Here is a 26,310-nt window from a genome sequence, read left to right as displayed (position 1 = left end):
TGGCAGTGTTTTCTAGCTAACGTCAACAATTGCACAGCGATCTCTTGATGAGGTCATACTTTGCACACATGACAGGATGATAAAAGGTGCATCATAAAATCGTGAGCTACTCAGAAGATTTTAGGACTTGTGCACTGACTTGGTGTCAAAACATAATTTTGTTTTAAGTAGGGGTCTGAGAAGGTACAGGAGACATTGTTCTACAGGTAATGAGCAAAAATTATTTGCTGAATAGAGATATCTATCACTGAAATGAGCATGTCAGCACATTATAGAGAGCACCCTTTGAGAACAGAGACGATGGCAATGCTACTTCAGCTGTAAATACTTTTAAGTGGAAGATAGACCATGCATATTGATTACAGTGTGTTTGTGCACATTAGAAATTTGTGCGATGAATCATTTGTATACGACTGACTCTTCTGGAGCACAGTTTGGTGAAGGTCACCTAATAATTACTAGAATACAACAGTTGTATTTTTTCCACTCTTTCACTATGTTTTAGAGGCAAAATTAAACTTTTAGCTATTTTCTTCTTTTATAGCTGCATTGTTAATTAAAGAAGGAAATCAAAACTGCTGAACTGAACCAAGCTGTTTACTGTTCTGATTAACTGTCACAGGTGAAATCTGTATGATTTATAATCACAGGAGCTCCAAAACTGCTCCAAAGAACTGTAGTTTAAGAAGAAGTCCACAGTCATATCTATTTCTACAGTCTGAAGTGACCCATGTTAGCGGTCCTGAATGGTATAATATATTGATTACAGTAAAGGAAATCATAATTTACAAAATGTATGTATTTAATAAGACTAGCAAACAAGACTTTAAACACAACAGATAAATATTTACGAATCAAGAGCAGTCTCCCCCTGCTGGCCATCTAATAGAATGCGGGTTTTTTTTAGCCTAAGTCCATCCTTTATATACAGTCTGTGGCAACATCTAAAGGTAATCAGATAACCATTCAAAGCTGCTTAACTGTAAACTGCACAATCTCACCCCCTTAGCAGCATTAAAAAGAACGAGGAAGTTAGTCAAAAATTTTACCCAGGAAGCAGCAGAGCACAAATAAAAATAAAATAAAAATGAATGCCTTGTTTATTTCATCCAGAGGGCAAAAATAGGCCTCTACTTGTTTGTAACTGGATTCAGACAGTGTTTGCTAGTTTCTGCACCGTGAGGTTAAGGTAATAATTTGTTTGCAACATATTGCAATGGCCCTAAGTGGACAAGGTTTGATTAATGGAGGTTTAAGTAAGGCTTGGAACATGAAAGTCTTATTTCTTTCTTTCTCATTTTAATTTAGCCGCTTTTACTTAAGTAAAGAATATAAATTATTCTCCCACCACTTTTAGATGATACCCACCAGAGAAGCTGTAAAGGTGCTGTCTAATTGTTGCTCTTTTTGACCAGCATTTCAGATGTTCTAGCACTATATATGAAATAATTAATCAACTGTGTGCTTTGATCCCCTTATAATTTGTTAAAATGTCAGACTGCGACTTACTGCATGACCGTCCATTGTCATTGAGAGGTCACGTTAAAGTCTAGTCTTCCAATTACCTTCCTGCAATGATCCTGCTCTTGCAGCTTTCTCTTTTTACTGAGTAGTAAATGGCAAAGCCCAGTCACCAATTTCACTTCATTCAGTGTAATAAAATGAGGTCTTTGCAGCAAAAAAAGTTTTTTTCCAGATACTTTACAGAGGCTTTAGGACCAGACTTTTTGGTTTTGTAGGGGAAAAAATGCTGTTATAGGATTTCTTGCTATTTCTGTAAGGAAAATCTTGAGGTGAAACTACTGTTAGTACATCTTGTTTCTGGTGAGGAGCCTCATTGTTTTAACATGCCTGTACATGCCAGTTAAAATGGCTCCTGCTTATTGCAGGAGGACATGCTGTTGTTAGGAAGAGGTGATAGGCAAAACTGTTTAAACAGAATTCCTCTTTTCTAAACAAGAGGACACATGGTCATATATTAAACAGAAAAGGAGGCAAATGAAGGCTGATTAAGTGCTGTGTGTTGTCTGCAGCTGAATATGCACGTCATTGGGTTTGTGATGAACTGAGCTGATGTTGAATTATCATTATTTAAAAACAAATCTGTAGAAAAACAGAAAATCTCCTGTTAATTTTCTGCCAGGACATTGTTTTTTTACGTAAATTCACAGACTTTTTCATAAATGGTAAAATGGAAAATTCTGTTTATATTACCATTTACAGGCACTTCTCACACGGTAATGTAACTCATTAAATATACTTCTTTATATTCTTACTCATACATTTCAATGCAATTAAAACCTAATACACCCTTTACTCAAAAATTCTTACATTTAAAATAATCTGTGCTTAGTTATGTTAAATATCCTTTTATTCTATCCTCTTCGACTCAGAAACTACACTAAAATATAATGACAGCATCCATCTCATCATGAAATGACTACACAGCTAATACATGAGCAACATAACTCAAAAACTTTAAAATCTGAGCATTTTTGTTTTCCTTGAAGTCAGTTTGTCCTTATGTAAATGTGTTCATATACATGCATTCAAGTGGCTCCAGAGTGTTTTCTTCAAACAGGATACCTAACAAAGAAATGTAACAATATTTTCACATTTAACAATATCCAGAGTACCTTTAAGCTAGAGGTGTGGTTGTTTTGCCTCAGCCAGATTGTCTGTTCATTCCATGATATTGTATTCACATGTAGTCAGTTATGGCCAAAAACTCACTTTTGATTACCAAACTCACTTCATCAATGGATCCGAGCGAACAGTTGTTCTACATTAACACTGTAGTGTCTTTACCTTACCATATAAAGTGCCTTGAGACAAGATTTATTGACTGTTAAGTGGTGCTATATGAATCGCACCTGTGTCCAAAAATCCTTAGCGGTGACCATGCTTAAATGTCCTAGTTCAAAATTCTCAGTGCACATCTTTTCTCCGCTATGCTCTCAGCTGTTAAACTGTAGGGAGGGGAGAAAGGTTTGACATATTTCACGACCATAAAATGTTTGAGAAGTCTCTGAAAACAAGGTCACGGTTATTTCCCAAGCAAAAACCTCGACTTGTGTAACAAACTCTAAATCACAACGAATAAGACAGTGATAACACAAGACTAAGTGACACCTGGGGATAGGGGAAGAGCAAGCACAAAGTGAGACACTGTGTGTTTGTACATGTGTGCACACGTGTTCTTGGTACCTCTCTTCATGTACCAGTGCGATGAAGTCCTGAATGCAGCCTGAGGTCTGAATGTTCAGCGCATCAAGTTTAAAGAAAAACATTTTTTGCTCCTCCATCTCAACTGTTGAACCCGGTCAGGATTTATTCAGTAGAGGGACAAAAGGGCTCCCTGATGATCCTCTAATCACCTGAGCCAAGGTGTGAAAATGGGTGTGGGTCCCAATCAGCCAGGGTTTCGGGTGAGCTCATTGTGAAACCTGGCCCCACCTTATCATGCGATTTCCTGAGATCAGATGGCCCAGGATGTGAGTGGGCATTAAGGCGTCTGGGGAAGGAACTCAAAACTGGATTATAGATGGCAGACAGTTGGTGTCGTAAACCACCGCCTCTGTTCAAAGATGGTCGCTCACAGTGGACATAGATGGCTTCTTTCACTCCTCTTTCAAACCATCTGTCCTCTCTGTCCAAAATGTGAACATTGGCATCCTCTAAAGAGTGTCCTTTATCCTTAAGATGCAGATGGACTGCTGAGTCTTGTCCTGTGGAGGTGGCTCTTCTATGTTGTGCCATGCGCTTGTGAAGTGGCTGTTTGGTCTCTCCAATGTAGAGGTCTGGGCATTCCTCGCTACACTGTACAGCATACACCACATTGTTAAGTTTGTGTTTTGGAGTTTTGTCTTTCGGGTGAACCAGTTTTTGTCTGAGTGTGTTGCTGGGTCTAAAATGCACCGGGATGTCGTGCTTGGAGAAAACTCTCCTGAGTTTTTCTGATTAACCGGCTACATAGGGGATGACAATGTTGTTGCATCTGTCTTTCTTATCCTACCTCGCTGGTGTCTGATCTTCTTTTCTGTGCCTCTTTGCTGACTTTATAAACACCCAGTTAGGATAACCGCATGTTTTAAGAGCTTCCTTTACATGTGTGTGTTCCTTCTTTTTTCCTTCAGGCTTAGAGGGAACATGTTCTGCCCGGTGGTGTAGGGTCCTAATTACTCCAAGTTTGTGTTCCAGAGGGTGATGGGAGTCAAAGAGGGCTTCCGGTAAACTTCGATGTTGAGGTTGCCATTCTCTTCAATGTCCAAAACATCAAAGTTTACCGGAAGCCCACACACGGACCAGTACCTCCTCTTTGACTTCTTTTGGAAAACATTCTTATAATAAAATAAACTATGAGCTTTAATTTACCACAGAAATATGAAGGCGGTTTCTCAAGCTCCAGAGTAAAATCCAAATGAACCCTGTCAGTGTGATGGCTGCCCTCGCTGGTACTTTTCCCTCCTTGCTCACACAAAGCGTTGCAGAAGTTAATTAATAACTAATACGGAAAATTCCTTCACATTTATACATTGTACTGTATTTTTACTGGGTTTTTTTACACTGTTACCATGACAAGCCTGAGAAGGGAAATTACTTTGTATGTGTGTCTGCATGTGTATACGTGTGTGCGCGGGGGGAGGGGGGTGGGTAGATAACGAGAAGCTTCATGGCCCCTAACTATGTGTTTGACTTATCAAACAACAGCCCTGCAGTACAAAGGGCTAGACTGTCAGCAGAAACACACCCGCAGATATCTGAGTGTGGCTGTGTGTGTGTTGAGGCTACTTGATAACTTAGGAGCAGTGGATGGAGCTTTAGGGAGATGAAGCATTGCCAGGAGGAAAGGACTGAAGATGTGTTAGGAAATCTAGAAGCAGAAACACAACAAAACGAAAAAAAAAAAAAATCCATCAGACTACAGTTTTTGAAGGACAGTTTCTGAATGAGTCTCATCACTTCAGCCCCTGGGCTGGGCCTCTGTCTTGCTTCAGCAGGAAAGAGCTCCTCCCTCTGAGATCTGGATGGCTGTGGTTGAAGGTTATGAAGGAAGAAAAATAATGGACGGGAGGACAGCAGGCTGGCAAGAGACAGTGATGGAGAGGTGGAAAGCTAACCTTTAATAACTCTTGTTTTATGTCTCCCTCCTTTTTCCTTCTCACGGTTTTCACCTGATATCGAGCCGGTAGTTGAACACCCCTTTTCTCTCCTCTGAAGACTTTGGCATAAACACTTCTCAGTTACATGAAAAGAGGAGAAACTGTAGCATTTCACACCTCCTTCGCTGCCTCACAGTTCACTCGAACACACACACGCACACAGACAGATGCTGGCGCACTCCCCGCCAAAAGCACGTGCGCATGCACGACCGCACATCCACACCTGATCGTCTTCTAAGGGAGTGAATAATTACTTTGCCAAAGGGCACAACTGTGATCCCTGGCTGGTATTTAAAGCATTGTCACTGAATTTAAATCATCCCTCCTCTCTAACGCTTCCTTCAGTTAAGTGGAAGTGTCCTCTTCTCAGGCTAATACAGAGATCATGGCCCTAATGTCTTCCTCGTGGCCTTCAGCTAATACCGCCACATTGCATGACACAGATGCACAGCTTGCATTTCCGTGTTGACATCGACGTGTGAAGCTATCTGCTGTCGCCCACCGCAACCCAAACTTCTGTGTTATTGTGTTACACAATGCAATCAAGTGTAAAAACCTGAGCTTTGATTATTGCATTTCCAGCTTAAAGCCTTATTTTCTTTGCATAATAATGATTTATAGCTAAAACATATTTTTCAAGGGAAAATAAGGAGTGCTGACTCGATGGAGGTGTGTGTGAAATTTTGCCCTTCTAATTAGTTTATTCAGTTATTCTTTCCTCCTCCCACCATGTTGTAGCCTTAGGCCATCTGTGCTTTTTTCGCAACAAGCTTTCACATTCTCAACTACCCCCCCGCTGTTTCCTCAACCCCTTCACTACACTATAATCTTCCAGCCTCTTCTCTGGCCTCTGTTGAGCGTGTTTGCCCTGTATTGTATGTCCAGTCCTGTGTAGACTTACACTGAATTGCAGATGGGGAGCTGTAGTTCTCCCTCATGAAAGGAGCTTGGGGTGTTGAGTGGCTGATCTTGTATTTGTCCTTGTCTGATGTACCCTGTCTCCCATGATGCTCAGACTTGGTCTACCCGCTTGTCCACTCTACCTGGGGTTACATGATTGGCATAGCAGTGCACAGAGACTATTAGGATGCTGGGGCATGAAACTGCTTTATGTGAATGCGTGTGTGTGTGTGTTCCTTAGCATAAAAGGAGTGCGTGTGTACATTTGCATTTTACATTTCTGCCCGTAGTAAAAGCATGACCATGACCACCCCAGCATGCAGTCCAGAATATCAAAGAACATCAAGTGCATTTAAATTCAGCAAGTGCAGCGAGGTAATACATGATGATAAATTGCATCTGGATGGAGTTGGTATCCAGGTAACAAAAGCTCTAATCAGTTTCTATAAGATCTGCAGTTGTGGTCGCCAACATGATGTAAGACAAGATTACAGGCACTCAAATGGTGGGCGAGGGTGTTCATACAGAATTCAAGACATGGTCTTTTTAAAATGAAACATATTTACAACCCTTGCATGTTTTTTTCATCAGATTAGTTTTTTCTTAGGGTGAAAAAACCATCAAGTCCATTTGATATTAAAAGAGATCCTGGGGGAAATAAAGACATTAAAATTATTTAAAAAAATATTAAAAACAACCAATGCGATATTCTGAGAAAATTAGTCTCATTCTACCATTTACAGACTGATGTGAGTGTTGCCAAGGAGAAACCAGGAACACATTAGTAACAGATGACTGATAAAATCAGAACCATCAGTAGTACTCTGGTTTTGTGTATCAGCATGCGTGTATACTAATCTAATCCCTGTTGATAATTTCAAAGTGTGAAGAAATGAGCGCGTCCTGCCTGAGCTTCGGCTCTGTCAACACTGTTAGTAAGGGATGATGTCGTAAGGTGCAATATCCACTAGCAGAGTGGATATTATTACACTTATACTACACTTTGTGATGTAACCGGTCATGAAGTAAAATGACTCATAATTGTTACTCCACAGGATAAAATTGCAGACCTGATAGTCTTGTTATTCAAAACAAAGTGTGCCGTTCCCCGTTGTCTTCATTCCTGGTCTCTTGTTTCATATTTTGTCTGGGTTTTTTCTTTCCCCCCAGACACACGTTTTCATAACTCAAGGTTATTTTCTGGATGTCTATTTATCATTTTAAGCTTTGCACGCCTTCTCCCACCTCCCTGTGCCGCGACTAGTTATTTTCTCAATTGACTATCGTCCAGTTTCTCATTACTCATGCTCAAATGCCCTTTCCTCTTTGAGAAGCAATACTCTTGATGTTTTTTTTCTCTTTAGACAACTAAAATATCTGTACTTGTTCTAAAATTTTGATATGTATTATCAGTGACTGTTGCCTGAATTTTCCATCCCGTATATGTCCGTGCACATCCTGCTGCATATGTGTCCATGTGCTTGTTTGGCCCGGTATTCTGCTCAAAGTTTTAAAATTAACCTCAATTGCTGCTTTCTTCTAAAATAAGGTTGCTATTCTTTTCTATCCACATTGACTTATTTGCTTCCCTTTCATTCTTTCTGGCAAGGTTATCCTGAGGCACACAGCTCTTTTATGGGAACATAGAGGTGAGGAGGGAATGGGGTGGAGGGCCTGGCTTTGCCGCTAGCCATGCCTTAATCGATTGTGTTTAAAGGGATGTTGTGAGCCGAATATTTGAACCTGTCTCCTCATTAACAGTTCTCTGGGATTTCATTAAGAAGTAGAATGAATGTACCGTCAGTTGTATTTTAAAATGAAAGAGGAGTGCGAAGACGCACAACAAAGAAATTGAGAGCGAAAAAGACGAGAGGGGGGAAAACGAAAGAGGAGGCTAATTAGGGGATGAAGTTATGTTCATGCATCACTCCAGTTGAAATATTTCCTTGGTCTCTCTCAACCCCATTTTCCTCCTTACTCTCTTTTCCTCTTCCTCTTTCTCTCTCTGCATATAAATCTGCAAGAGCCCTTGGCAAAATTTTTTGTCACATCTTTTCTTTGCCTTTGGCACACAGTATGGGTATGCAAATACAAGAAAATAGAGACTTCAGCATTGTTGACACACTCTTCCTACACACAGAGTACAACCAGATATTAATGCCGGAGCCTGTTTCTCTACAACTGAAGTGGCTCAAGTACTTCTGTGTACTTTATTGATTTTTAAAATGTTGAAAACCACATTAAATTCCATCATTTCATCCATACAGTATATCATCCACATGACAAAACCATGAGCAACAAAAAGGTAAAACAGACAACCTTCACTTCATGACCCACATTTAAATACAACTTTATTCAGATCTGAGGACTTATATTCTTTATATATATATATGTATATATATATATATATATATATATTTATTTAGTTATTTATCCATTTATTTATATGTATATTTATTTTTTTGACAGTCTGAATTTGTTACTAATGTTTGTCGTGTGGATCAGTGTTGTCTTGCAGTCTCTAAGGCCAAAAAATCCACATCTGTTGGCACCAGGTGGGTCAACAATAAGGCTGCTGCCACCAACAACACCGTCCCATAGCGACATGACTTTCTCTTCAGCTTTGCCAAGCAGCCTTTCTTTATCTCGCCCCGGAGAGGCGGAGAGGGTGGAGTCTCTGTGAGAGTATTGCTGTAGATGTCAGAGGATCGGTAAGGAGCAGAGTGAGGAGCTTCTTCTCAGTGGGTAGCCCAACATGTGTCCTTGATATTTTCTATAATGGTACAGTGTTGAGGGCTCATGTTGACCAGTTTGATTCCTTCATATATGAGTATCCAACTTCTCTCCAGATGCCCTGCGGGACACGAGGAGAGGAATATCAAGGTTACTGGGCCGTATCTGTGATGGGCACTACAATGGCGTGCTCTCGAAGAGATTTCACGTCCTCACATTCCAGGGGTTTATGTAAGAACTCTGCTTTGAACAGCAGAGAAGAAAATACTTAAACCAGCACATATTAAGACTGTGTGTGCGCACGCATTTGTTTGATGGGATATAACTATAGAGAGAAACAGATAGAGGGGAGACAGGAGTTCTCGCTGCCGATGTTCACTTGGCTCGACACTAAGCTCGCAGAGATTAGCCAGCTCAGCTCAGCACAGTGTGCTGGAGGGCAGGCAGGGCAGTAGTGAGGAACTACCCGCAGCAGGGTTCAACTTCAGGATAAGGGAGGGTACAGAGGCTGAAGCCAGTCAGCCAGGTCACACGTGGGGAGTAGACAACAGCATGAAGACGGCGGGGCACATGGCTGAGTAACATGCGGGTGTCTGGAGAGGAGAGGGGCAGAGAGAGCTGGTGGGTGAGGAAATGGATGAACAGAGCAGAAGGCAGTGGTTCTTTCATGCTGCTGGATGTACTTTAAACTGGTGAAACTTCCTCCAGTCAAGGAAAAAGACTTTAAGACAACAAGTATACTTTCAGACAAGTATCAGGTCTATAGTTTGAGTTGTTGTCAAACCTGTTTTGAATGTTCCACTGGGATTCTGTGAATGCTTTCCAAAAAAAAGAAGAAGAAGATGCTCAGACTGTAACTGTGATGTGGCTGAATCAAAATCTGCCTCTGCTTGCTTTCACATAGTTGGAACTCTGATTGATTGAGCCTCTTTAGGGAAATCCCTTCAGTGATTGTTGATTGTGAAACGTATGGAATAAGAGGCACAGCAGACAGATAAGTGTGCTGTCAACAAGCAGGGCATCCAAGCATTTATGAAATATGTGCTTAGATAAAACAATAACATGCAGAAGGAGACAGAGGTTTGACTCAGACAGATGAACACCATTTATAATGGCTGCGGGTGGTGTAGCTATCTGTCACCTGCAGACATGCTTGTGCACAGCTGACATTTGCTCCGGGCCACAGGTTGTGTGTTGCATATAGAGAAGAATCACCCCACTCTAAACTAAAAATCCGTGCAGATGTACAGCTCGTTGTTACTATCTTTAGCTGACGAATTTTTTTTTTTAACCTCCTACTCTTGCTCTCCAAGCTCATAAAGCGCAGCCAGAGCGATGCATTTATGTCTGGCCTTATGCTACCCCCCACAGGAGGACGGCTTCATGGTGACTTTACTGCTGCTTGGGTCCACTTGCGAGATTGCTGTGCAGTTGCAGTCACACGTGTGTGTGCACAGATCTGGCTACATCACTGATGTCACAGTACATTAGCATCAAACTGGTTATCTTATATCACTGTTTAATGACTCTTCACACCTGTCTTGTGACTGTTCATCGTTAATGAACCAAGAAGGCATTGTGTCCTCATAAACAGGACAGTGGTAACCTCTCAGCACACAACATGTCACCCTATTTAATTCATAGCTCCATTGTGGCTGCTCTCCACTGATATTGTTTGTGAGAGTAACATGAGATGGGCCAGCCAGTGGCCATTTATCTTAATGAGAGCAGTTAATTCTGGGCTGAGTTTTGGCTTCTGCCGCCATACAAAAACACAGCAATCCCTTTGAACGTCCTCTTATCCTCCTACCCGCTGACTTGATTTTCAGGAATACATTTTGCCCTCTCATTGAAACCATAATTAGTTCTAAAGGAGATTAAATTACATGTAATTATTATGATAATATTTTCATTTATTCAAGATAACGGGCTGACTTTAGTGAACACAGTATTTGTCGTGAGAGAGCAATCTCCCTCACACAGTCAAAGTTATCAAGGCGTGAAATCAGGAATCCTGACGGCAACAAAATGTAATCTTTTTCATACAGAGGGGACAATAGAAGGCGCTGCATACTCTACGTCTCCTTCTCCACTTTAATTAAAAGAGCACACCGAATCTCCCCGTCTTTCACTCCCCTACCTTCTCTCTTAAGAGTGAAGGGCCAATTTTATCACTATGCAGAATCTAGTTATTTTCCTCACACTGAACTTGTCTTAAGCCCCAGTCCTGAATCTTTAATGAGCAATTTCTTTTCTTTTTTTTTTTTCTTTTTTTTGTAAATTTTATTATTTTTCCTCTCTCCACCTCCTATTTCTCTTTTATTGAACTGGGGTAATGTAACTGAAGGATATATTATGATTAGATTTTGCAGGTAAAGACTACACATCAGTGATACGGTAGGGTGGCTGCATCAGAGAATGCAGATGGGACTTTAAACATTGTTCTGGGGGTGGACGTTCCCTCACATTAAATATATGCCCTTTAAAAAGACTGAGAGTGTAACCTGAATGGTCCTATGGTTGGTTACACTTTACATTCATCTTCTCTTTATGAGAAAAAAATGATTTATGTTCCCTGTGGTATGTTTCAGTCAGTGTGGAACTTTACCATATTAATAAAGTTGGATTTTGCTTCAGCTCTCCAGTGGATCATATCAAAGATACAATACTGCGTTGTGACTTTGAAAAAGAAGAATTTTGTAAAGGGTGTTTAAAAGGACATTAAGACAACATTAACAAATGACTTAATGGAAGAGAGAAATAGCTGGCGAGAAGTTGGCATATAGAAACTGGTCTGAGGTAAGAATGTGCAAGTTGGCGGTATTTGATTTTTCCCTACCAGTCCAGTTAATGAATACTGCAGTTAAGCATTCCGAATGCCTCATTATCTGCATACTGTACTTTATGTTTTGCATATATGTTTATACATCTTACAACAGTCAGGCTACAGAGAGGTTTTTTTAAAGTGTCTCGCTGCCGCTATGACATTCACAGCCTTGGTTTCCTCCTCACGAGTTGCAGTCACTCCCACTCATCCCCCTTTTCCTCTCTCCTCCTGCCTCTCCTCCCCGCCTACAGGTCCTCTAGCCCGAAGGCAGGTAGGGCATCTCGTTATGGTAGTTGTAGTCCGGGCAGACCTTCTGCACCAGGCGGTAGTCCGTACTGTAGAAGGAAATATAGATACAGATGACCTTGAAAGGCTTGGAGCAAATCCAGGACACGTGGCTCTGGATCTGCTCCTGGAAACAGGTCTTGGATGGGTCATAGTTGCACAACGAGGTGCGTTTTTGGCGATCCACCTTCTCATAGTCTACGCGGCAGTTGAAGATCTTGGAGTCCTTGGGGTAGACCACACTCTGGCGCTCCAGGTCAAACTCTACTGCCTTGACAGGTGGTACCAGGCTGACTGAGATGTTGCCCTGGCCTGTGGAGTTGTGTCGAAAGTAGACGCTGAATGTGCCGTTACCGTGATCCACAATCTTGCCGGTGATTAGCAGGTTAAGCCTTACTGTCTTGATATTGGAATAGAAGTCTCCCCAGCCAAACATCTTCTTGAACTTGCCGGTTTTAACAATTGGTCGGCGTTTGACCCTGGGGTTCGAGGCGTCGGGTTTGAGCAGATCACTGCCCAACATCTCCCAGAACTCCTGTTTTGAAAACTCCTGCTTTGAGAAAGGGACTGGAGAGTGGTAGGGCAGCTCCAGAGAGGTGGCGTTAGCAGCTCTGCTTTTACTGTGTAGCATCCAGCGGCTCAGGGGTGAGAGCGAAGCCTGCCCGCCCAGGAGGCCCACTGTCTGGGAGGAGTCATCTGAGGAGCTCTTGGAGTTTGAGGAGTCATCTTCTTGACTCAGTGCCACCTGGAGAGTATTGTGGAGGAGGGGATCAGAGAAGGTAAACAGAGGGGAAAAAAAGGTAGAAGCAATTATTAGCAAGGTAGAAAAAAATGTAGACAGAAACCAAATTAACAGTTTGATCAATACTTAATTTACTGTTCATACCTCGAGAGATTTTAACTGACATTCTATCAATGTTTTATTTATGTATATTTATATAACTTTACACGTAGTGCTATTATTAAAATCTTTTGTTTACCTTGGCTGAGAAAGAAATACTCCCCTATGTCACGTTCTCACAGAGACAGTGTAATTCCCTAAGCTCACTAGGCTCCATCAGCTACTTGGGAGGCCAGAGGGATCAAAGAACAGATTCAAACACAAAATCCACATCATAAATGAATTCACGTGGCATGTGCGACTCCTGAGTTCTTGAACAGTTTAATCAATATTTGTGAAAGTGGATATTTTTCTGCAAAGGATTTGAAACAATGAAGAGCTGCAATCAGGAAATGTGTCCTGAAGTTGTTTCTTACAACAATCAGTGGAGTTTTTGCACAAGTATTTGCCTTCATACTAACTGTTATAAAGTATTTTTTCCAAGTTGAGAATTAATTAATTAATTTTCGCCAGAACTAAATTGCAAGATAATCCACCTGGAAAGATTTTTTTCTGCCTTGTATTAAAATCCTAAAGGAAAAATGTCAGTGGAAAGTAGAGACAAAGCTATGTTTCTTTTTTTAAAGTGAGCTTTTTGCTTTTTAAGCACTCTGGTATGAGTGCATGGCGAAGCTGTTATGGCCTCGAAACATTTGGTTGGAGGATCAAAGTGTTTGAGGGTGGGGAGGTGGGCAAACGGTAGGGCCTGAGAATAAAGTGTAATGTCCAATTAAGACTTCCAGTGTTTTAATTAAAGAAAAAATCTGTATCGGCAGACACACAAAGCTGTCAGATGTTAACATCAACTGAAGGGAGGGGAAGAGGAAGGAGGGAGATAACATAGTGCTGCTGTGCTCAGCAGTAGCTTTGTGATGAGTGTGTGAATGTGCTTGCAAAGTAATGGGTAATTATTCAATGGTAATGATCTATTAACAGGTAGCTTCTGTCTAATGTGCCATGGAGGTATCCAGAATTGTTGTGTCCTTTGGATCTGACAGTAAGGAACACACACTCACATCGTCTGTGAATTTTGAGTTGTGGTAAATGCAAACAATAAGTGATGCAAATGCGAGCGCTGGGGTAAGTTTGTGTATGTGTGTGCGTGCGTGTGTGTGTGTGAGTGCTCTCTACCCAGAGAGATTTTACAATGATGCATAATGCATGGATCTCTGTCTGTGCTCTGATCCATCTACTGTCTTGACTGCCAGGGCTTCCTTATACAGGCTTAGTCAGGATTATTAAGTCTGACTCATTTTTATTCCATTTTATGCAGGTTTTTCAAGCTCACTCAGATTTGTTCACTTGCTCTGCAGTTAGTCAGTGATATTGATTCTTCTGTCTCTCTAAAAACATGTATTTCCTTTCATAACAACGTGTATCGCATTTCAACTGTCTTGAAAGGATTCCCACTGATGTGGTTGTGGTCTGGTGTGTGGACTCAGATGAGAGGACACCATTTTTCCCTTAATCTGGTTTTATTCCCATGGGGCTGTTACAGGCCAGATGCCCTCTGCTCTAGTTACCTGTCTGCTGCTACGCTACACTGCCGCTTAGATCCTTCAGTCTCCCCACGGGGGCCGATAACAGTCCTGACAAAGACTCCTTCCTCTTGAAACAGATAGCTTCTTTGAGAATCCCAAACTCATTAATAATGAACCAAAATTCAAAAGCGCTTAGACTTATTGATTTTAATCTTTTCAAACATATCTTTGTTTTTTTTTTCTTTTTCTCTCATTTTTTCTTTTTAGACCAGAAAGTTGAGGCTGGACAGGATGACTTTGATGACATACCACTACCCATGGCTCCTATTGAAGGACTAGTTTGTGTTTGATTTCTCTTCTTCAGTGAGCCCATGGCTGCTGGGCACAGAGGGTAGCAATCTGCCTGCCTCCCCAGATAGCACTCAAGAGCCCCTGCGGTGTCCTACAGTTTCTATGAAACTGCCCATTTGTTTTAAGATCCTCATCACTTTGCCAGCAATTCTCAGATGGTGCCAGTGCTCGTATCTGAGCAGAAACATATTGCAACATGCTTTGTTGTAGCTTACACATTAAGCAAAGTATCCCTCCTCCTTCCCTCTTTTGCACAGTCTTCATTAGGGAGTCAGAGAGGCTGGGCTGCAGGAGTAGAGATGAAGTAAACGCTGTGCTATTGTTAAACAGAAGATTTAAATGTCTGGCACTGCTGGAAGTGTCAGATCCAGTGTACAGCATCATTGTCAAAGGCAAATGGAAGAATAAGCTTAATTTGGCCCTGAAGAAAACCTGAGTTAGAGCGACAATGATTACTAGAGTAACAGAACACACTCTGAGCACCAGTCCAAACACAATGCCTTTAACTGGAGTTGTGTTTTTGGCGGTAAATGGATACTACTGTTTGTGGTTTCACTGTTGAATGATGTATCTTAAAGGTAAATGAAGTCACACATTACATGGTAGCACATGACATTGCAGTGCTACAATTCTTATCCCCTTTGCATTTAACTATGAAAGTACAGGAAGCTTGTGATTTAAGATATTGTAGAATAACTGAAATTAGTTTCGTTTTCCTTCAATTTAGGGGAATGTTTTTATATTTGGGAAACAAAAACATTGTTTTGTTAACAATCCAGCACTAAATGCCATCTGCTTTGGGTATTTAAATAAGCCACTTGCTTTCAGATTTATAATCTAATCTAACAGATGACGATGCACTGTGAGTACCTTGCCTTTTTTAATGATCAGTTTCATAAAATTTTAAAAAGTGTTTTAAAGAGTTAGAAAATGTACACTTGTTCCAGGGCTGTAGCCACTATACCAAAGTCTTATTGTTCACTAGGTCATCCTAAAATTTACAACATAAACCAGCCATATATTGTAACATAGTGTAATGTTGCTTTGAAAAACCAGAAGAAGTTTCTCTCAGAGTAAGTTTGTTTTGTTTCATGAAGCTTGGCAAGATGTATCCCAGCTTTAATACTGTATGCAAAGTGTGGGCGATGGGCAGTCGGGTCTTAGTGAGGGGGTGGAGGTTCGGGGTGATTTTGTCATTTGTCATGTGCACTAAGTGAGTCAGTGAAACGGCTGGAGAGGATGGGAGGTGGCTGCGGGCTCTGTCGCTGTGGTAATTGTGAGTCATTCAGCCTCAGTGAGCACAGGCCCCAAGCCTCTCTAGCAGCAGGACGTATGGTAGGGGAGCGATCCTCAGAAGCCTGGCTGCTCCACAGGCAATAATCAGCCTGTTACTGTGACAGGTACACCATTTTAACCCCTTTCCCCTGGTGACAGAAACACTCTGTTGCCATAATATAGCGCAGAGATCATGGGGTGACTTAAGTAAAATCTCCGCCATAACTCACAGAAGTAAGGGACTGGTGATAGACCACTGTTTCTAAGAAGTAGTCTACACATTCTGACGTAACTTGTGACTGTTGGAGATATCCTGCAAAATATACTTCACAGATGAAGAGATACGTGGATTTCACATCTCTATTGTGAACAGATTAGGTAATCAACTTCACATTTTTTTTCCTTCTCAATGAGGATTTGGCATTTTCATCTGTTTTGTACCTTTGCTGATATTTTTTTCAAAACAAAAAATCAAATAATTAAATCAACTACTGTTGTAAAAAGGAGTTGTAGCAACAAAACTACATTAACTGCGCCCGTCTTATTGTCTTTCAGCAGACTGTCTTGGTTTTCGAGACCGTTCTCATTCCCAGCGTGTAACATACCGACGATTTGTCACGTCCCGAGACATCCCATAGGAACGCGAAAGGTAATCTTCCATGTCGACATGATACGCGCCGTATTGCGAATGGAATCCAATAGAATGACACTCCCGGCGGTAACACAAGTTCCAGCCGTGTATTCCAGGCCTAACCTTAATCCTGATAATAATCTTATCCCTAATCATATTAGATAGTGTTTTCCAAAGCGATTAATGATGAGAAACTAAAATGAATGTACATGTGTAGCTTCATTCCTCATGTTTCCGACTGCGTAACATACCAACAATTTGTCATATGGCGTCATATGTTACGTTTTGAGATGAGAATTTGTTGCGTTTTCAGTGCGTTTTTCTCTCACTGATCTTCAGGCTTTGTTTTCGGTCACAGCATGTACTTGTTCCCATTAAAACCACTTCAAATCCCATTGACTGTACACTTGCTGCTGAGCATCAGATCTCATGAACACAGTGGCACATTCTGCAGCTCAAGAATTAGATGTTTTATAATGGAGGGACCAAAATGTAATAAAAATGCAATCAGTGGGAAACAAACAGTCAAAATGAACGATAATATTGCAATGGATTGCCTTATTAGCTAAAATGGCATTGCCATGGTAGTGTTCATCATAGGGTTTATGTGAAGCTTTTGTTGGGACACCTGAGCTGAATGTAGTGTGTCAGTTTTTTGACATACAGCTTACATATGTATCTTTGCCTGTTATATGAATGCATGAGCAGGAAAAGAGTAAACTTATTGATTGAATCCTTCAGTGGGGGCCACCCGATGGGGCTTAAGCATGTGCTTGTCCTGCAGAGCTGACAAGTTCAATAAGCACTCCACTTTCCTCTGGCTGTTGAGTTGAAATATTCATCTCTAATATGACATCAATTTTTAATTAAAGACCGAGGCAGCTCAGATTTCTTAAGTGTTAGTCAATGCTTCATCCACACTACCACCTTACCCACGCCCCACCCACGCCTCCTTTCCCCATCTCCAGATGTAATATGCTCACTGCAGGAGATTTCTCTGTTACATGATTAAAGTCTGAAAATGGCTGTGCCCTTATAACTAATTATTCTTCTAGCTAGTGTAGATCCAAGAAGAGGTGAGCGAGAGAAAGGTAATTTCACAAGAAACAAGCCATTTGACTCTTAATGAATAATTTACTCCAGCTTCTCTGGGGTCACTGGAACTAAGATCTGAGGTACGTGAACAAACTCAATACACTGAATAGTTTTTATTCGAAACTATTTTTTCTAACATACTCTGTCTTTCTGCATCCTCCACCCTTCTTTTTTCCAGCCCATTTTGGACATGTTCACTTGTGCGGTCCCAGAGGACTTGGGCTCATTTTGTATGCTCAGACTGAAGCTAGACTCTGAATTGGCTATCAAATTTTTACATTATAAGATATCGACAAGTTGGCAGTGCGAGGGAGGATGGAAAGTGGCAGCAGGGGATGGTTTCTCCCCAGTTATTCCCCACAGAGTGGGGACCAAAGCAAGGGCTGGGAGACTCAGCTGATTAAAGCCACTGCTACAGTAGTCATACCTGTCTGGTAAAGGCTGGGAGGACTGCAGGATTGTCTCATGGAGGCATAAAACCCTCAGTTAAATGCCCTTTTTTATTAAGGGCTGTTGTCTGATACAGTGCGACAGAGTTTCTGTTAATTTTTGAACCCATATAAATGAAAATAATTTTGTCATTCCTGCACAACCACCATTAATATGCTCCCGAGGGAGGCTGTTAAATTGCTTCAGTGGAGAGGTGCTGAGTGGCCAAATCAGACAATGGTTTAGTTGTGCAACTCCCAGCTGAGAAAGTGTGTAACTGTGTGAATGGGCTCCTTTTACACTTATAGTAGCTCTGAAAAGGTACTGAATCTTGGGATTCTCTCATTAGCGGACAGCTGTGGTTGAACTGAGAATATGTTGGGTCACTGTCATTTAATTTATACGTGGGCTAGATGTGTTCACATTAGCATGGTAAATGCGCGTGCCTAGCCGACTGCTTTGAGGTTCTGTCTGGCATTACGAGTGGCATACACATAAAGCTGCTAAAGTGAATATGTAAACCTCATTTACATATGACAAACAGGTCAGACACTTGGATGTCTGAAGTTCCAGCCGTCTCAGCAGTCTTCTAGCTGAATTTAGACTTTTCAGTGTTTTAACTGATTAAACCAAATGTAAGCAGGAAGGGGAAACGTGATCGCAAGTGCTTGCTTGTAAGACATTTGACACTCTGCAGTCCATCTCAGCTGGACTGGACACAATCTGGAAATGTCACCAGAGGAACAGAAACACGATTCAGTTTCTAAAGGAGAGATGCTATAGGTAAAGTAGCCCTGTAGATAGAGCTTTATTCTATCTATCTATGAAGATAATTTTCTTGTTTTGTTCATTTTTTTTTATCATTAAGAGCCTGCTTCATGGTATATTTTACTCCTACAACCATGGTGATAACTGAGAGCATTTTTACATTTATGAAGTGATGAAAGGAAATTGCCAAAGGCACCTCTATGAAACCCTTTGACTCTAATGTGCCAAGAAGAATTGGGAACCTGGCTTTGTTCAATGTTTAAATGTCTGTTTTGGAAAAGTATGTGCATTACTTCAATATGATTTGCATATTTGAACATTTAACCGTCATTTTTATCATTTTTTTTAAAACCATTCTTACATAATATCTTGCTCAAATGACAGTTGTTAACATTAATGTAGTGTCCTGCAACTATAAAATGGTAAATGTAAAATATAAATAATTTGACCATGATAAAACTCTCTAGAAATCAATTTTGGTTTCTTTTATTGAAAAAAATGGATAGATTAATTAAATTACCTTAGCTTAAGCAGTTAATAGACAGTTAGGTGTCACTTTTGAGATGGCTTGTGTAATCTGTGTAACTCCTCAAATTGGTGTTTCATGTAGCAATGTAATAAAAAATCAGAAATCAATGTGCTTTGCATAAACATTCCCATTATCCATTTATTCCTGCATTCCCGTGGCTGTGCATTTCCTATAATTGGAAACCCCATGTATAGACTCTCAGCAGGCCTTGTCTGGAGATGTGCACCACTCTGACCCCGAAAATCACTGTACCGTCACTGGTCGGCACGCTGGTAAACTGCATACTAGATGGTCAGTCATGCAGAACAGACTGTTTACAGATTTTGAGAGAAATGAGAATATTAATGGGCTTCTGCACACTGGTTTCAGTCTGGTCTGGCAGCTCAAGCAACACCATGATGAGGTCAGCATGAAAGCTTTGGTTTTCTTCAGTGTTAAACTACACTGACAGCCTAGTGTTCCCCTTTCAAATAAACCCAAATCCCCTGGTCCCATATTGCCTTTTCCGCTATTGCTGAGATGCCTACAGATTTTAAAACAATGAAAGCTTCACTTTATATTGATACTTCCTATAACAGTTTGTATTTTCAGAAAACATTCAAACAACTTTGACTATTGTTAGCTCAGGCAGAAGCTCTGTGAAATTAAAATGTCGGTTATGGATTTTCCCATCCTTAGTTATTCCTTTGTGTTAAAGTCATGCGCATCTTTATCTGGCTCCCCGGGGAGTTACACCCACTCATTATACCCGAGGCAACGAGTCATTTTTCTTTAAGCTGTGCACTGTAATCCACACTTCACTATCTGAACCAGTAGACAAACCTACAGATATTCTTTCAGGGTCTGCTCTGTCTTCCCTGCAGTCTCCTAGAAAGCAATGCCACAGTAAATTGTGCTGGTTTTGAGGAGACAACGTATTCTGTCTGAGGACAGCTTGGCGCTTCAATATGAAGGGCTGTCAGTGTGTCAGGGTGTGTGCTTTCTCTCTGTCTGTCTGGGTCTCTGCTATGGGGCTGCCTGGAGCCTGTGGGAGGGGCTCACTGGGTGGTCGGGGATGGTGGAGGAGGTGCACCTCTGGGGTCCTACATGCTGTGCATGTTCATAACTCAAGCCGTTTTACCCTGCAGGCAATAGGCTACAAAGATTGTCCAGCACTGCTCATCCGCTGCTGCGTCATATGTTGTTTATATGTTCTGCAACTGCTCCTAGCTGTTTAATTTGTTCGAATGAAACAAAGAGGAAAATAGTGCCAGAGCCACACAGGTAAAGTGACGAGAAGAGAATAAGAATCAAAAAGCAAAGACATCAAATTTAAGCCATATTCAAGGATGCCCGAATTATCTGAGAAAACCAATTACTTTTCTAAATGCATTATTAATAAAAAGACACTAATCTTAGCAAAGATAAAGTACTCTGCATATTTTTTACAAAATGATCTGGAAAAAATACAAATAGTGCTAGATCCAGAAGCTCATGTAAATAAACGCTGAAGCTGATTGATGCTGTAATAACAATAAACTCGAAATGTTGTTTTCATCAGTAACAAGGGGATATTGTTTAACTTATCTTCCTATCATTACCCCAGAATTAAGAATTATGTGGAAGTGGTTAAGCCTAAAAACACTATTATCTACAAGTCCATTAGATTTTTAGTTTCCTGAATAAAAAAGACTCATATTGATACTGAAGTTTAGATATTTGAGTAAACTTTTCTGGTTATTTAATTACTGCTTGCTTGAAGGGTATGACCTGAATTGTCATTTTCCTCTACGTTGATGGATAAAACATGATGCGCATTTTCTCCTGCTGATGATAGAGATACAATGAGATGATCATTTTCCTCTTCACGTCACCCAGTTATGACATTCATAACTATACGGCACATACACTCAGCACAGTAGACTGCTCGGCTTGCATGGATACAGAGCCGACCTTCCCTTATGATAGAAATTTGACAATTATGAATGAGTTTTTGTGTTTCCAGCATCTGCGTGGGATGTGAGGCGCAGAGTGAAAGTTTATAAGCTCTGATGTGCCGATTGCAACACCGATGGCAAAGAGGACGAGAGCGGGAAGGCTGAAAAAAACGGAGCTCGGTCTGGTGCGGCTGTGCACGTTTGTGACTACATGCAATGTATGCAGCATCGGACTGAGTTTTCTTCTATTTGTTTCGCAAGATGAGGTGGTATGTATCTGGGTGGACAAGGTCAGTGACCCTGCTAGGAGGACAGGTATCTAAGAAACATGAATCTAAGAGTTTGTGACAGACCAGAATGGAGAGAGGAGTCTGATGTGGTTAGAATTAGCGTCAGGCAGCCTTTGCTCTTTAACTACATGCACAAATCTTCAGGTTTGCACAGAGTGCGTTTGTCGCACCATGCTGTCTTCTGCTGTTTCAGACACAGCAAATGCTGCCTGGATTTAATGTCTTTTGTTGTCTCAGTTTTTGTGCTGTTATGCTTCTGTGATGTAAAATCTTGTCTTTGTCACAGAAGTGATTTTGGCTCTCCAGCTTTAAATGTAACAGCACAATTTGTTATTAATTGATGCGCCGTCTTGAGTGAGTGTTTCCTTGCTGATGGCAAAGTCAAATGGAGGGTGTGAGTAAAAGTTAAGAAAGAGAAAACAGAACAGCACTACTTCCCAATTTCCCAGTGTGAATTCTTCAAAGTGTCACATTTTCTTTTCTTTTCTTTTTTTTTAAATTACTTACACGCAGAGGGAACGGTGTGGCATGTAGACCTTGAAATATGTGTGAATGTCTCCACAGAAATTCAATTTGTAAAAAGTGACATTCGGTGCTCAGCTACAGAAGTGAAATTCAGTTATCAAGCATGATGGCCAGTGTCTTCATCTGTGCAGAAAGCAATCAGTGTGAGCATAAAGCGGTTCTGTCTCTCACGGCCACAGAAAGGCTACCTGGGGCTACCCTTTCCAGAAAAATCTGGTGAGAAAGAGCATCTGTGATTCACAAATAGTCAAGCCTACGTTCCCCCAGAGATTTTTAATACATGAAGGTTACAGCACAAAATTACTTAACAAAAAGCTCATTTTGAATACCTCCATTTACTGAACTGTAGAGACGAAATTCTCCTTGTCAGTAAAATTATAGTTAGGTTTGCATTTTCAAGTCTAAAATAACACAAATGTGCCATGTTGAATGCGAGTAATGCATTTAAAAGCACAAGGTTCTTCAAACAATTGCAGAGAAGAAATTCTGCAGCTCACCGGAGTATCAGAGTTCAATGCCCTTTTCGAGGACACTTCATGCCTTTATTGATAGTTCTTAAGATTGTTGAAAGAGAGAGCTGCACATCTCGTTGACCTCACTCCTCCCAGGTTTCACTGGCTGGTCTGAGATTTCATCCCATCAACCCTGGTTCATCCACACGGCTGCGTTTGTAATTACAAGTGGATTAACATGTGTAATTCTGTGAAAATCACACAGAATCTGTGATGACTGTCAATTAGGGGTATAAACCTCTGAGGCAGATGTTTAGCTGACTCCTTTTTTAGCACCAATATCTTGGTTCATTCCAGCTCTTTTCTTTCATTCTTACATCTGCCTACACCTGTCTATTTGCCCTTCCAAAACGAAACATTTTCACATTAGAGCTGACTCACTTTCATCCTAAGTATTCAACAGACTATCTTGAGAAAATTCACTCTAGCGATTTAGTTTAGTGAAACAAATGCAGTCAGATTGCTGAGCTTCACTGATGAAAAATAACTCCAACTGCTGCCAAAAATAAACATAATTTCTCAAGCAGTCAATTATACAACTGAGATGGCTTTTATTATTCATAACCCTTCATTCAAATTCAGGGAATAATTAACATTTGAAACACATCATTCATCACATAAACAACAACCAGAGTGGCACCTTGTGTTAATAGTCGTCTGTATTAGTAGCCATTTGCAAAAGATCCCTTGAGACTGAACCCTCTCTGAAAATTGCAGCGCTATTACAACAGAAATCATCCAAATCAAATTTTTAATGCATAGCAGGCTCATTTAATTATTAATCACTGCTCCATTACTTAATAAAAAGTTACTTAATTTATTAATTGCTCCATAATTTATCAATGTCACAGGGCTAATGAATTACCCAAGATTCCCTGCTGAGGGATGCCGTGTACGTTTTTCATAGATACATGGTCTGGCGAGAGGGAGAAAAAAAGGCTCTAATTAATGTCATTATCATTTAGCCACAGACCTTCTGGGTTACAATAGGCTGCGGCCCTGCAGCTCACAAAACGCTTCCAGAACCAAAACAACAAGTGAGTGTTAAGCTTATTATCCCCACTCTTGTATCTAGTTATACAACAGCTGAAAAGGCACTCGTCCCCCATATTTTAAGACAGCGTGTGGTCTCATATTTCACAGAGAACAGAAGAATCCGTTGAAAGAGCTCCGTCTCAGCCAAGAATATCACTGAGTATGTTAAGTCACTTAAAACCAATGTCTGTTAGACCTCAGATCCTCAAAAGAGCTATCACTTTATTCTGAGTATCTGAATAATACCTTAATATGAAAACCACAAGGTCATCCTTGAAGGAATGCCGTCACAGACGGGTTGAACAGCCACTCAACCTCACTTCAGTATTTCAGTCACTCATGTTTTTTTGGTTTTTTTGGGATCTGGCTCATTCCCTGGGCCCTGAGATGACTGAGCTCCCTTTAGCCTAGGGGTTTCCGAACAGAAGGATGTTTTCAAGTTTTCTCATGCGATTTAAGAGCTGACTTCTCATTAAAGGCTGCTTTTTAATAAATCTAGAAGCGCACATGAAAGAGGAGTGGGTGATCCAAATTAAACTGTAAGGTTATGCAATGCTGGAAGTATTATTTAAGCTACAGAAACTTCAGTGTTTACATATCCATTGGCAGGAGTGTTGTGTATGAATCAATTTAGCATTAATTTGCTGAATTAGATCTCATAAATTTCTCCTCACCTACTGTATAAATTCAGTCTTTAATCACATCGTTCAATAAGGTAAGAGCTCTCACAGCAAAGACTACAAAAACAAACCAGCGCTTTTATCTTACTGTGGATCTTTCACATGAAAAAGTATTCAAGCTTTTGTCTTGCTGATTCTGCTGTACCGTTTCACACACAAGAACCTTGGGGCATGGCCCTGTAGTGTAAAGGTGCTACAGCTTATATCAAATCAAAGCCATAATTTAAAGAGTGCTGAAATGTGGCTTATATCTTGTGTATAATGCATTTTTTTAACGCCTGGTTTTCACGGAAGGTTAAATAAACTTTTCCTCAGTTGATTCACAGTTTTGCGTTTGATATTTTGGAGTTCAATTGATAGAGTAAATCATAAATTTGTAACACTATAACTTTTTAATGGCCATGTAGTGTTTGTTGACAGTGTTACAGAGCTGAGGACTGAAGCGGCTCCAAAGACGCACAGAGTAAAACACATATGTGACAAACACCGATGGCACGGTGCGCTCCGCACGCTGCCAGCACGAGTGTCCCCCGAGAATAGTGACACTGCGCCCGGCGTACCCGAGACGAGCGGGGTCAGAGTGAATGTTATTGTCTTAACAATTACTAGTGATACAAAAAACAAACCAGACATCAGCAGAATTTGGTTTGCGGCCAACACAGTGCTGTCGTGCAGCAGTCGAGGATTATCTCTGCATCTTTGTAAGAAGCACAAATGACCTGCACGTCTCGTAATTTATCATTTCCATCAAATTAATCTAAGCTGTCAGTTGCTATCCACGCACGTCTGCGCAAACATTTCCCCTTTAATTAGCGTATATCACGGAGTTTGGAAGTTTGTACTCTACGGTATATTCTGACGCAGAAGGTATTTAGAGGTAATTCGGAGAAAGATGCATAAAGACCCCGGTGTGACTTTTTTCTTTTTTCTTTTTGCACACTCCCACTCTTTTCTTACCAAACAAGCGGTTCCGTTGAGGAGGAGCAGGATGAAGCCTCGGTTGGGACGCATCATTCCGGCGCGTAAAACCCACAGTCCCCTGCCCCGGCAGGAAAAAAAGAAAAAGAAAAAAAAGAATATAAATTGTTAATGGTAAGAACAACAAACTCCCGAAGACGGGCTTTTCCTCCTTCAGGAAGATGCTCTTCCTACTGCACCCGGTCCCATTCGGCTGGCGCACGGTCCCATGCCCATGCCTGACTAAAGTGCTGTTTCCACAGACCTAAAAAACGTAGGAAACCACTTGGAGTGATACTCTACTGTCTTTTCTTTTTTTCTCACCAATCCCGTGTTTGAGTCAGATTACATATGGTGTGAGAAATCCATGAACATGCGGAAGGCTGTTATCATCCATGCAAAAATGAAGCGATTCCGGCTCAGAGTTAAACGGGTGCACAGGGTGGTGGGTAGATCATATCTGGTCACTGGTGCCAGTGGAGATCCTGGAGGGATGGAGCTGCAGCCTCCTGCAGAAACTGAGCGATGCTGAGACTGGCAAGAGCAAACAGACGTTTTAACAGTTCTCTCTCTCTCACACACACACACTCTGCCTCTACCTCACTCCCTTCCCCTACCCATGTGTTTGTGCCTGTCCCCCTCTTTCTCCAGTCTCCAATCTCTGTTTCCCTCTCTTACCCCCTCCCTTATCTCACTTTCTTCCCACCTCTCTAGCATCTCCCTCTTTCAGTTACCTTCTCTTTACTCAGTTGATCCAACATATAATTAAATAAGTTACAATAAACCTAAATATCCAGTAGTTACACAACAATAAGCATCTGTCCCACTTGTGTGAGGGCTTGAGTGTTTTCCATTCCCTTGTGAGTATTTCTGACACGAGTATTTTAGCCTACAGCAGTCGGCATTACTAATCCACTGACAACTCTGTGGGTATTTCTCACCAGCAACCCTGTCATTAAATATAATCATCACTGTGGGTGGGTGAAAATCATTGATTGGGAAAGACTGGATCTTTTTTCACACTGCACTTGTCACAACAAAAACAACTC

The 26,310-nt window shown here is 41.0% G+C and overlaps 1 protein-coding gene across 1 annotated transcript; it reads right to left on the bottom strand.

The window, feature by feature from the left end:
• Positions 1-4,617: 4,617 nt before the first annotated feature.
• On the bottom strand, positions 4,618-25,873 carry LOC102294930 (neurexophilin-1). Its single transcript, XM_005921850.2, has 2 exons — positions 25,262-25,873; positions 4,618-12,652 (listed from the first exon to the last, which is right to left on the bottom strand). Exons 1-2 carry the CDS (start codon positions 25,316-25,318, stop codon positions 11,879-11,881), a joined length of 831 nt encoding a protein of 276 aa, XP_005921912.1. The 5' UTR covers positions 25,319-25,873; the 3' UTR covers positions 4,618-11,878.
• Between the last annotated feature and the right edge of the window lie 437 nt (positions 25,874-26,310).

This window comes from Haplochromis burtoni, unplaced genomic scaffold (genome assembly GCF_018398535.1).
Source record: "Haplochromis burtoni strain Fernald_Lab_line unplaced genomic scaffold, NCSU_Asbu1 Contig_52, whole genome shotgun sequence".
Classification (NCBI taxonomy): domain Eukaryota; kingdom Metazoa; phylum Chordata; class Actinopteri; order Cichliformes; family Cichlidae; genus Haplochromis; species Haplochromis burtoni.
The sequence above is the reverse complement of the archived record's forward strand: the minus strand, read 5'-3'. Positions and strand labels throughout refer to the sequence as shown.